General features: G+C 31.2%; 2 protein-coding genes across 4 annotated transcripts; one reads left to right on the top strand and one right to left on the bottom strand.

The window, feature by feature from the left end:
• Window positions 1-18: 18 nt before the first annotated feature.
• Window positions 19-3,089, bottom strand: LOC103857833 (O-acyltransferase WSD1). Of its 3 annotated transcripts, none has more exons than XM_009135076.3 (7): window positions 2,640-3,089; window positions 1,798-2,358; window positions 1,663-1,729; window positions 1,014-1,096; window positions 706-915; window positions 499-636; window positions 19-408 (listed from the first exon to the last, which is right to left on the bottom strand). In XM_009135076.3, the coding sequence occupies exons 1-7, from the start codon at window positions 2,844-2,846 to the stop codon at window positions 241-243; spliced, it is 1,434 nt and encodes a 477-aa protein (XP_009133324.1). In that variant the 5' UTR covers window positions 2,847-3,089; the 3' UTR covers window positions 19-240. The 3 variants fall into 3 exon arrangements, with proteins under 3 accessions (XP_009133324.1, XP_009133323.1, XP_033143680.1); XM_009135075.3 differs by having other exon boundaries at window positions 1,798-2,367; window positions 2,640-2,916; XM_033287789.1 differs by lacking the exon at window positions 706-915 and having other exon boundaries at window positions 35-408; window positions 1,798-2,367.
• Window positions 3,090-5,398: 2,309 nt separating this feature from the next.
• Window positions 5,399-12,499, top strand: LOC103860048. The gene has a single exon (XM_033287804.1). The coding sequence runs from the start codon at window positions 8,596-8,598 to the stop codon at window positions 8,932-8,934; it is 339 nt and encodes a 112-aa protein (XP_033143695.1). The 5' UTR covers window positions 5,399-8,595; the 3' UTR covers window positions 8,935-12,499.
• Window positions 12,500-12,510: the final 11 nt, after the last annotated feature.

Below are 12,510 nucleotides of genomic sequence, written 5' to 3'. Positions count from 1 at the left end.
ACATGCGTAGCAATAAAGAAGCTCAAGATTGATATCATTTGAAGTTCGAACTTTAAACAAGGAAAACGGTACAAAAATCAAACACATATCATCGATTGAACATATTATAATGTAGGAAATGCTTCGGCCGAGAGAACTTTTTATTGAGATCAAACCAGGCTTACATGGTACGTAATTAGATTTCAACACCTGTTATCTTTTAAAAATAAAACTTCATAGTTATCAAGTAGTGATAATGTCTCAAACCTCCATGTTGTGAACTCCTTTCTCCAAGGCAGCAAGTTTGATGATACCGAGCGATTCTACCAAATCATCACATAGTTGATGAGGGTCTGGAATTACTGTTGTGTCGACAGCCAGATTGATGATAATCTTGTCTACGTAGCTTACAAAATGGATAATCAAAGCCTAGTTAAACAACAAACATAACCACCTCTTAATTAATTTCATCGAAGTTATAATTAATCAATATGTGCAAGAATAACATGATTGGCTTACCTGAGGTCCACCTGATGCGGTTGCTGTCACGTAAGACATCGGATGGTCAAAAAGACTTACTTCTTCCTTTGGCCCCATCACACTTGAAAATGTTAATGTTGTGTGACCAAATACCCTTTTGACAATATTTTCTGCTGCCTGTTATTAAAATAACATATACATAAGTAAGTATATATATTGATTAATTAGTTGATATTCATATTTTACCTTATCCCCGAATATCTTCATGATACATTTAACAAGTCCATATAGTATAAGTGCCTCCATGGAGATTCTTTTCATATCCATCGTAGATTTTGCTTTTCTAACGTATTCTAGTGGATCATCCTCACCTCTTACCCACAAAGGAAATATGACAATACCTACGAAGTTTCCCCATCTACACTTTGAACCCTTTTCCATCATATTAGTGAGATCCTACATTTTCGTATTTATGAACCTCTTGCATTATAGTGTATTTTTAAAAATATTGTTTTAGCAGATATCTGGGAAAATGATGGTTACATTTATATTACCTCAATCTTTGTATCTGGTCTTAGATTTACAGCTACTGTACCACGAAGACGGACTTTTTTCTTCCCGGTCGCCATATCATCATCTACTTTCAGAACGTACAAAATTGAAACTAGGAATGATGATATATTACGATAATAGCACACTCCTACGATGTGGAGTATTAAACAGAGCATTATAATGAATATCGGTACAAACAACTACAAAATGTAATAACATTTCTATAATGTTTAGTAGCAATATATTTTCATATCATATGTATTGTCTAATAATAATAAATGATCACTCATACATATCTATATATATATATGCATATTTTAAGGCATAGTTAAAAATATATACTACGCGTTTTTAAAATATTTGATAAACAAAATTGATAAACTTCAAAAGAAATAATAAATTTTAAGGTAATTTATCAAAACAATAAGTACATATTTCTTAGTTGTGAAATAGATATTAAAAATTGCAATAAATTGATAATTATTTTTTTTTGTAAGCAATTGATAATTAATTGAAAGAACAAATATTAGACTTGCGAGTGTTTTTCCAAGGCCATTATATTTTCATATACAAAAGCTACTAAAACTAGATTTATAACAATATTAAGGTCAAGAACACTAGCTAGTAGACTGGGAAAGAATTTTAAAATACCAGATTTTTTGCTCAAATATCTTGAGAGACCTGCCTGTGTCATTCCAAGAAGAACATCATTTACTTTCTACAAAAAAAAAACAAGACAACTGGTCAATATAAAGAAACATAATATTAAAATATTAATATGCTTACCATTTCCATTGTGTTCTTTATCATTTTGACATCATCCAAGCTTATTATCCTATTGATACATTTTCTAGGTCGAACTGTATCTCCCGGTTCACTCATGAGAGGAGTTTTCGTATCACGCATAAAACATAGAGTAAGCCAAAACTTGAACAATTCAATAAGAGTTGTGAAAATGATATTTATCACCAACCAAAATCTCCTAATACACCACCAACCCTTAGCACTTGAATCAGCATGTTTTTTTGTAGCCGTTGTAGTTGGAGGAGCCTTGGGGTCTGATACTTTTCGTGAACTAGCGAGTAGAAGAGACATAAGAGACATCCCATCGCCTAGTGAATGATGTAGTTTTCCTATGCCTACAGATTTTGCGCTTGATGTCTTTACATTCAGCACATGAAATTCCCATAAAGGTCTGGACATATCCATTGGAGTACTAGCAATGTTTGACGTATAGTCTTCTATAAATTGATCAGGATTTTCAATGTTGAAATGGTCAAGATCTGGTACAATAACATGATCTTCAACTCGAACAGTAACAGGGACCCAAACCGCTTGTCCATTTTTCTTCATCTCCTAAAATATAAATTTATGAACAAAGAAAATAATATATATATATATACACACACACACACACACATATCTATACATATATATTCAAGTATTTTTATTTCATAACAACCAAATTGAGTCTACTTTTTAACATTTTTCGAGCAACATGCATGCAACTACATGTCATGATAACAAACTAGTAACTACATGTCTTTTTTTTGAACTAAAACTAGTAACTACATGTCATGATAACAAACTCTCTTGTTTGTAAAATTAAAGCATGTAAGTATGTTTACCACTTTGCTAGAGAAGCGAGGGAGCTTGATCCATGTGTTCTTGATACCTTCAACAATGGCAGATGGGTTGCATCTAGTTTTAAACCCTAGTGTTAAAACAATGACGCAGTAAAGGCCTGGCAAAACAAACAACTGCGAAACCGGACTAAGCGGCTCATTTGCTGCTGTCTCTCGCTCCTCTCTATCAATGTCTTTACCCTTTTTCATATTTAAATTGATTATTCTCCAACAGCGCTACGCTCTTATATATACTACTGCCCCCCCCTCTATCCATCTTGATTAAATGGGGCTGCCCGTAGACTTTATTAATGTGCATCAGTAGAATATCTTAACAAAAAATATCTCACAATATAATATTAATATTATAATTCATGTATAAAATTTTTGAACAATGATAAGTATAATAAAAGTTTCTCTTGAAGGTCTCTCGCTTCTTTCTATACTATTCTCTCTTTATTTTTCTATTTTATTGTTAACTGAGAAAGCTCTGACTTAGATACTACCAATATCTAAAAGATCTCTTTCTGAATTATTAATTTCATTTGTCAATTATTGTCTCGAGTCAGTGTCTTGTCACAAATCAAAGGGTCTTCGCATTAGGATTAGGTCTCGGCATTATGAATAGGGCTGGCATTTTATCCGTTTATTTTGATTCTATTCATTATTCGTTTCAATTCGATACAAAAATCTGGATATTCCTAAGTTTTGGAATAAAACAAATATCAAAAATTAAAATCCACTAAAGACGAAGAAAAACACAAATACTAAATTTTTTCGGATATCCGCTTTGCTCCGACTTTTTTACAAATAAATATCTACAATTAAATATAAAATTTTAAATGTATAATATTAAGTAATTATTATTTAACATGAATTTATTACTTTTATTTATAAAATTAATTTTAAAGTATTAAATTAAGAAATGAATATAAAATCTTTATAAAAATTACAATTTTGTATAGTTTTATATTTTATAAAAAATAATTAATTTTTAAGATTTATGAAACATGTAGTTTCACTAGTCTTGACTTTTATTTTATTTTATATTTTGTAAAAATAATTTGAAAACAAAATTGTATAGTTTTTTTATAAATTTACTTGTATTGAAAAAAAATGAATACCCGTAAATATCTGTAAATTTTTTGGATATATCAGAAAATTAGATATCTATAAAATACGAAACAAATCACAAATACCAAATATTATGATAGTATTTTGATTCGTGTCCACCCACGTCTAATTAGGATCTTATTTTAGAAGTGATAGTTTCATACAAATTTGACTTACTAAACTTGTGAAACAAGGTGTCATTTCGTGTTAGCTAAAAAAGGTAGCATTTCTTTTACCGCATTTGATGTATAATCTCGATCTACCTTTTACCCGGATTTGCTCCGATCTGTTGTAAGAGCTGATATATAGGCCAAACGCACTTCCTCTCTAGCGCTGAATTTAATGCTGGAAAAGATAATAATTCTAAAAATTCGAACCAAATTATAGGTTAGGACCCAAACCCACAGAGACCCAAAGTAATAATGGACCGAGTAAATGACGAGTCAGGTGGAGTTAACATGTTAAACCAAAGGTCTCCGAAGGACGAGACTTTTTTTTGTCATCTTTGAATTTCATTCAACTTAAACGGAAGTACCATCATTACAAGCTAACAGTCGACAAGAGTCGCAACTCTTCCGAAGACCAAAGCCGAGAGTTCACAAATCGAACATCCCAGAGACCCAAGTTAAAAAAACATAAATAAAACCATTACTCTAGAGACTACTACAAACAAAGGATTATGACTTGAAATACTTAATGATCAAGGGAACTCAAACCGAATTCCATAACAGCACCAGGTCGCCAATCATGACCAAGAACCTGAAGACGCACGAGTTGAACTCAGAAACAGAGACTTGAGAAGACCACAATCCATCACAGGTCACAACCACAGCCTCACGAGAAACAACACCAGCGGAAACAATCAACAACCGAGGCGCAAATGGAGCCAATAACAACCACTACCGCGTCTGCAATAAGACCACGGACAACCCAAGAGAGGAAAGGCACAAGGTTGAACCTTGAAACTCCAAGTGGGGAAAACGTCTAAAAGGATCAGCAGCTCTTGCACGCGGACCCTCGTGTACCCAAACTCAACCATCTACAAAGCAAGAGAGTGGTCACGTCCTCGCAAGAGAAGAGCCGAAGATCGAACCCATTGCTTCGTCTTGATACCTCACACCATGCAGAGGAAGCAAGTAGATGCCTACACAACAGATTGCCATCCAAGAGACGAACCCAACAAAAAGACCTTGACAAACACAGATTACCAACGACTCACGAGAACGAAGAGAAGCTGGAGCACACCTGATCAAAAGCTACGACCAAAGAAGGAAGAGCGGCTTAAAGACACCAAGTCCGGAACATATAGCCTCCCCATATCGTAACCCGTTGAGAAGGCACTTCCACACCACTAAACTTCAAAGGAAGACAAGCCACAACCCCAACCACACAAGACGACTAACTATCATTAACCCAAAGCTAAGAGTGCCAATAAAGAGAAACATCCAGAGCTGAGGAGAGTCGTGTCCACGACTGAAGAACAGGACCAGAAGTATAGAAACAGATCTGAAAGAACCCCCAATCTAAAGAGAGAGGAAAACCATGAAGCACATAGACCGTCAGATCCGAGAACCCATAACCCCTGGCCAAAAAATCACTCTCCACACTCCTCTGTTCACCTTCACGACGGATTCCTAGCCCTTTTCAAATCGAACGAAAACCAGAGACAAGACAAAAGCAAACAAACAGATCTAAGAAATTAAAGTGCAGTCAATTCGTATCTTTATTGTGCAGTCAATTCGTATCTTAGAGCATGGCATGCTCAATTGCTCTTCCCTCATTATCTCAAAAATATATCCTCACAAGTAAGATAGTATCATTTTAAAATTTATTAAAAGTTCAAATATCATAAAGTATAATTCAAAAACATAAAAATATTTTTTTTTTATTTAAATAGTTATTTATTATATATATAGAAAATAATAGTATAAAACGGCAGTGCAACGCTCGACGGTGAAAAACCGTGGCGATTCCATTAAAATCGAACAAAAAATCGGATTCGTAGAAAAAGTTCGTGTTTTTGGGTTTTAAACGCTTGAAAATTGAAGTTACGTAACAAATCTATACTTTTTATGCATAAATAATAAGAAATCCGCAAAGAAAGCAATGTATTATGTTAAAAGGGTGAGGCGGTCATTAAAAAATCAGAAAAGAATTGAAATCCCTAGAAAAAAGAATACAACTTAATTACAATTTTTCATTAATAAAAGAAAAAAAAAACAGATAAATATTTAGGATACACATTTCTACAAAAAATTAAGATAAATACTAAAAACTAATTCCGATTAATCCCCAGTTAATCTCAGATTTTCTATTAACTCGCTAGGGCCAACCGACTTACGGCTAGCGTAGTTTCAAACATGGGTGTTAACATTACGATCACATTAATAATAGTCAAATATATTATCATATTATATCGTAATTAAAAACTCTAATTATCATGTTATGTTTTCTTTCAATTGGTAGGCATATTATTTCAACCAGAAGAATAGATTTATTATTTGTTTAGTATTTAAACAAAAGAATTATCATATCAAAATTTTCTTATAAACGTAATATTTTCTTTAATGGCATGCTATATTTTTAAAAGTTGTAATGTGGCTTTCTAGCATATCCAGGTAAAGGTCAACCTTCATTAAGAAAATATGTTTGATTGTAAAAAGATAAGAATATCCATTTAAATTCTTCAAAGAGGTTAAAAATAATTTTTACCCCTTATTTCCCCCTATTAGATGTTACTAGGAGTTTAGTTTGTTGTTTTATGATTTGATATTTCAACTTTTAGCATTATTATCCATATTGTTTGTTTATCTGAAGGACATAATAGAAAAGTCTTAGTACTATAATTAATTTTATATTAAACTATACAATATGCATATTAGAGATGATACAACAAGTACTTTGAAATTAGACAAACTAGTGTGAAAATGTAAACTATACCACATTTTTTCCTAATCTTTTTCCAAATATATAGGTATTTATTGAGTGAATATGGTTTATATAAGACAAAGTAAAAATATACAGTTGATATGTAAGTACATAATTATGATCTTGGTGAATGGATAATTTTTTTGTAACTGGTGAATGACTACTTTAACTTTCATCAGATAAATTTTACTGCAGATAAATCATCTACATCTCGACAATTCTTATATAATACTTGTAATATAAATAGACTATTTTGTGATACTTTTGGTAGGAATAATTCAACTGATAAATAAAATCATGCAACAAGTATGTAGAATTAAACATATTATGTGTGGATAACACTTTGTTGGTTCATGTGCAAATTGGTTGTTTAATTTACTTTTCTCTTGCATAAGTTTTATGAATTTCATTTTTCACACAAAAACTTATCTATCCATGATTGACTTTTGAGATTGTATATAACATGTCTTTGTGGTACTTTTGGATAAAAACTTATCTATCCATGATTGACTTTTGAGATTGTATATAACATGTCTTTGTGGTACTTTTGGATATTTTTTCTTTTTCTAAATAACTTGAAATTATTATATTTGTGATATTTTAAATTTATGGTTTTACTTTGTGTAATGATCTATACATGTCTTTTGAAAATTCGAAAGATTAGAAAGTTTTTCTTTCAGCTTTATTAAAATTATTTGGTACAATTATAAAATTTACAACTGATTCAAAGCATTTCAACTCTAAAATTATATAAAATTTACTCATGGTATGTAAGAAACACTATGTTACTTGTGGCGATTGTATGGCGATTTCTTGGCGGTTTCTAATGAGACTTGGGTGGTTCTGGTCGCCAATTTTTCACCCAATTACTTGTTTGTTCCTTAGTTTTACTTCATTTATGAATCCATTGACAATATCTATGATGTTTGTTTCAGTAATCTTGTTATCGTTTTGGGAAACATATAAACAATGATTTTATTCGATATGGTACTCTCGTCGTTTCCTCTTCCCGGTGGTGACTGTAAATATATTCATGCGTATTATAATTGGTTTCTATTCGGAGAAGATGATAATAACATGGGATGGTGTGTTTGATGTATCTTCCTTCGTAAGAGTTTATCTCTGGTGAGTTAGCCTCAATTAATAAAGTCTACTTCCGTCGATGTTTGTCTGTGCCTTTAATGGCCCAACGATTTTGTTCCAGGGATTCAATGCTTCTGAAAGAGATTACCACCACGAAAAACACCTTGTTAGAGTTATATAAAGAAAGGATAATCAAACCGAAATACAATCTATACCATCATATAGATGGGATTCACAGAAGATTATACGGTCAAGGTGTCGGTGTCGCAAGGAAGATTTTACAGAATCTATATTCATCAAATGTAAAATATCCATGTCATATTTACCTTCAAGTCATCATTCGATATCATAGCATGTCATCATTTTTCTTTCAAAATCATTATGGTGATGACACATGGCAAATCAATTCTCAAATAATGTCTAGGGAACAATAGCTTTTCTATTATTAACAATCTAACATGGTTTTAAGAAGGTTTATAATAAAAAAATATCTTGATTCCCTAAATTTTTATTTAATAGTTTCAATAATAATATAAACCATATAATTAATTCTACTAAAGTTAAATCTTTTTTGATACCAATATAATAATGAACACATGTAAATTGTTAATGTAATATATTTTATACCATTTTTATCGTACATTTGTTAATTTGGCGTTATACATTGTATTTTTTCTAATAAAGGTAAGATGGTTAAAATTACTAGTACATATATGTAAAAAAATCAAATGAAATCACCTCATATCTCATTTACTAAAAAAGTCATGATCATAGACATATATAAATATCAAGAAAATGTCATAACAGTAATCACAAAATAAATAAACACTAAACAATGATTGAGAACAAGCAAAAAGTTTATGTATTGACTATGTTATTGCTGGTAGTGCTACTATCGATTTCTCAAAATACGAAAGGTAATGCAAATGCTCCGCTTGCTCCAATGTCAGAGGAAGGATTCCTACCAAATCCACTTCAGTGTGTAAACGATGTTAGGAAAGTTCCAAATTGCATAGATGCAGTGAAGAAATTCCAGTTGAAAATTATCACAAAAGAATGTTGCTTTGTTCTACTGAAAGCCCCGGAAGATTGTCTTGGGATGTTATTTCCTGTGCGTTTTATTATTAAAATTGTGCTTCATATTACATGTAGGCTTATAGGTATACATGGTTAAGAATATTTTTTTCTTAATCCTATATTTTTAAACATTCTACGTAACAACAAAATTTACTCGTATTAGTTATGTTTTTTTAATAATAATTTTGCTTCAAATATAATGAACTTGCTAATAATGATATCAGCATTAAAATCATGCTTAACCTTTTTGACCATTTATTTGTTTGTTTATGTATGATGTTTAGTTTGCTGAATCGAAAAATCATAAGTTCACAACCAATGCTTTAGTTTGCTGAATCCAAAATTAAATAAAACCAAACATCAAATCAAAGATGTCAATCTGAAAAGTAATTAAAAAGAGAACACCAAATCAAAACAACAAATCACACTTCTTGTTCTTCAACTTCTTCAGCAACAATCAATTCAAATGATGGGAGTGTGTCTTCTTCAGCATCAACTTCATCTTCTGGAAATAATAATAATTCAACTTAGTTAAAGATATATTGAAACATAAAACTCCAAAATATATGATATTGTGAACAATTTACTATGTTCATAAGCTTTATATCGTTTTAGCCAATTCCTAGTGCAAATCAGAGCTTGCACATTCTTGGAATTACACAGCTCCTATACTTATTTAGAACTCACGATCCAATACTAAAAAAGGACTCCAAAGTTACGGTTGTTATAGGAATACTAAGCAGATCACAAGCCATTGCAGCCAAATCACCATACCGATGAGTTAGAGTGTTAGACCCGAGAATATAAATCGACAACAAAACATGGTTGTATATCCTTACCTGTGACATGCATCGATCGAAGGAGTCGCTCCAACCACCATCGCTGAAGAACCCATCGCCGGAGCTGGATCTTTTTCTTTGGTGGAAAGTGAGTTCGCCCACTTCTTTTGGTGGCTTGAAGAAGCTCCAATGGTGGATATCGAAGACACATGGGAGACCAGAAGCATCACCGACCCTCCCGTCACCGGAGCTCCATAGGTTGTCGGTGAAGATCTAACCCCTAATCGCCTTTTCTGCTCTCTTTTCTCATTTTTTTCAGGTGAAGATCAGTTTGCGGGTCATTAGAATCCCGCAAGTCAACCTGCGGCCCATCCTGCATTAAGCCCAATCCCGCACAGTCCCAGCCCGCAAGGCCCGCTCTTTTTGGGCTTATCATATGCCGGCCCAAATCCGCCCGCAGCAATCTCTAATGGGCCAAGCATGCGGTCCAGGTCCAACATTGCTATCCCTATCCATATTGTATTAGGCTTGAGAATCTTTAATTAGAAAATAAAATTCCATAAAATTATGAGAAAATATGTTTAAAATAAGATATTGTAATTATCCAAAAGTATAATTAAATAGCATAAGTATAATTACATAGCATTTTAGGAATTTTGAAAATAAGAAAAAATAAAGTTGTTTAATATCTTAAAGTAAGTACTTGCTTCGTAACTAATTTTTTTAATAAAAAAGTATTATATATTTTAATATTTTTAAAAAAATTAGTTTAACTAACATGATCAAGAAATATAAAATTTTGTGAAATTGAGATTTATATAAAATGGAATTACATATTGTTGAATCACATGTTTTAAATATAACATAATGCTATATATTTTTATTTCTAAAGTATTACCTTTGTGATACTAAATTCCTTTTTGATATTGATATAATTTTTAAAAGGTTATCAAAAAAAAATAGACAATGTTATAATGGCAATTAGTAAAATATGTTATTCATTAAAGATATCATTGTAATTGATGACACATAGATAAATGATTTCTCAAATAATATTATAGACATCTCTTTTATCCATTTTATTTTGCGGATTATGAAGTTTAGTTGCAAGATTTATGAAAACAAATAAATGCTTTTACTTTCATAAAAAAATGAATGCTTTTACTAGTCAGTATTGTTATCCACTACATGAAAGAAAATACCTCGTTTTGGCTTTCTTGATAAAAGAGGCATCTATGGGAAGTCTGCCACTCAAGCCAAAAAGAAGATTTGTGCGGTGTTGACTATTTGTGCAGTGTTTACTATTTCCAGAAACTCTAGGATGAAAAAGTGATGAAGACACCAAAGACAAGGTATATCAATTCTTAAATCGCTTGATGATTTGGTTTGCAATATATATATTTGTTTGCAATTGTTGATTTATATCTTTGTTTCTTAAACCAGATTGTCGATCAGAAGGTGACGTGAAAGATATTCAGCAAATGGAGCATCCTCGTCCCATACTTTGACTACATGCACTGTCTCTCATACTCGTCTCATGTCAATATATTAAGTCAGATAAGTTATAGATTCTAAAGTGGGATAACTGTAAAAAGGAGGAAGAAGAAGGCTAAGAGAAATGCAGAGATAAAGTTTCTCAAGCACTGGACTACTCGCAAAAATATCAATCGACGACTAAAGAACTGTTGGCTTTCAACTTGAATGGTGGGTTTATATAAGTTTATATCTTAGACGTTTATGGAAGTTTATATCTTAGAAGTTTATATGTAGATATTTATTAACATGCTCAAATTTATGTTTACCTTACGTATGTTTTTATAGTTTGAAGATATAAACTTGTCTAACAAGATCAAATCATTCAAATTCGGAAACATTAAAGTTATATGTAATTGTTTGATAAATAAGACATATTATGTATCCCTTATATATTAAAAGAGAAACATTATAAGTTTATAACGTATGAGATAGTCATGTGTCATCACAACAATAATTCTTAAAATCTTTAGAGAAATATGGTCCATCTAAATATATAATAAGCTTTTATTAAACTAACCATAAATTAATTATTAATATTATTCATTCTTTTTTAAAATAAAAATTACGGAATTGTTTAAGTGGCTAAAGTATATATAACAATTTATTGATTTTGAGTAATAAAAATTTGTTAAAAATTAGTGTATCCTCTACCAAAAACAATATGAGTAAAAAACATTATTTAATAGATATTAATATTTAAAATATACTATATATATACATGTTATTATCAGTTAAATTTTATTATATATCATATAAAATATAAAAAGTGTTTGTGTGGATTAATAAAAAAAATGTTATGTGTTCGTACTAATTTAATTATATACTAATAGTTACTGAACTTTTAATTATTCTATATATATTTATTATTTCATAATATGGAAAATAATAAGAATGTATAATACGTAAAGATAATTTATATAAAATGTTCGTCCCTCTTTAATCTAATTAAACAATAACAGACAAAAACCACACAGAGAGTAATCTGAAGTTATATGAACTGATATTAGATGAGTGAAGACCAGAGACCATTTTGTACACTATCTTTTCTTCTTGGCACGACTGTTCAGATGTATTTGCTCATCACATAGAAGCCAGTATATTACAGGGGTTGTTAGGAATCCAATATGAATTAATCAGCCACTTGGAAAATAAGGGTATAAAGAAACTAAAGAAGAATGGAGTAAGTGTTGCTTACATTTGGGACATTTCTCGGAGTATACAGCATCCCATATCCTTCTAGCTGACGGCCCAATATAGCCAGTGTACCGTTCATGATTCAGCCCAAGATTAATATATGTCATTTCATCTGCAGTCATGCACTTGTTCATCAAAAACTGAGAGATAAAGAGTTAATATGT

This window comes from Brassica rapa, chromosome A03 (assembly GCF_000309985.2).
Source record: "Brassica rapa cultivar Chiifu-401-42 chromosome A03, CAAS_Brap_v3.01, whole genome shotgun sequence".
Classification (NCBI taxonomy): Eukaryota; Viridiplantae; Streptophyta; class Magnoliopsida; order Brassicales; family Brassicaceae; genus Brassica; species Brassica rapa.
The sequence above is the reverse complement of the archived record's forward strand: the minus strand, read 5'-3'. Positions and strand labels throughout refer to the sequence as shown.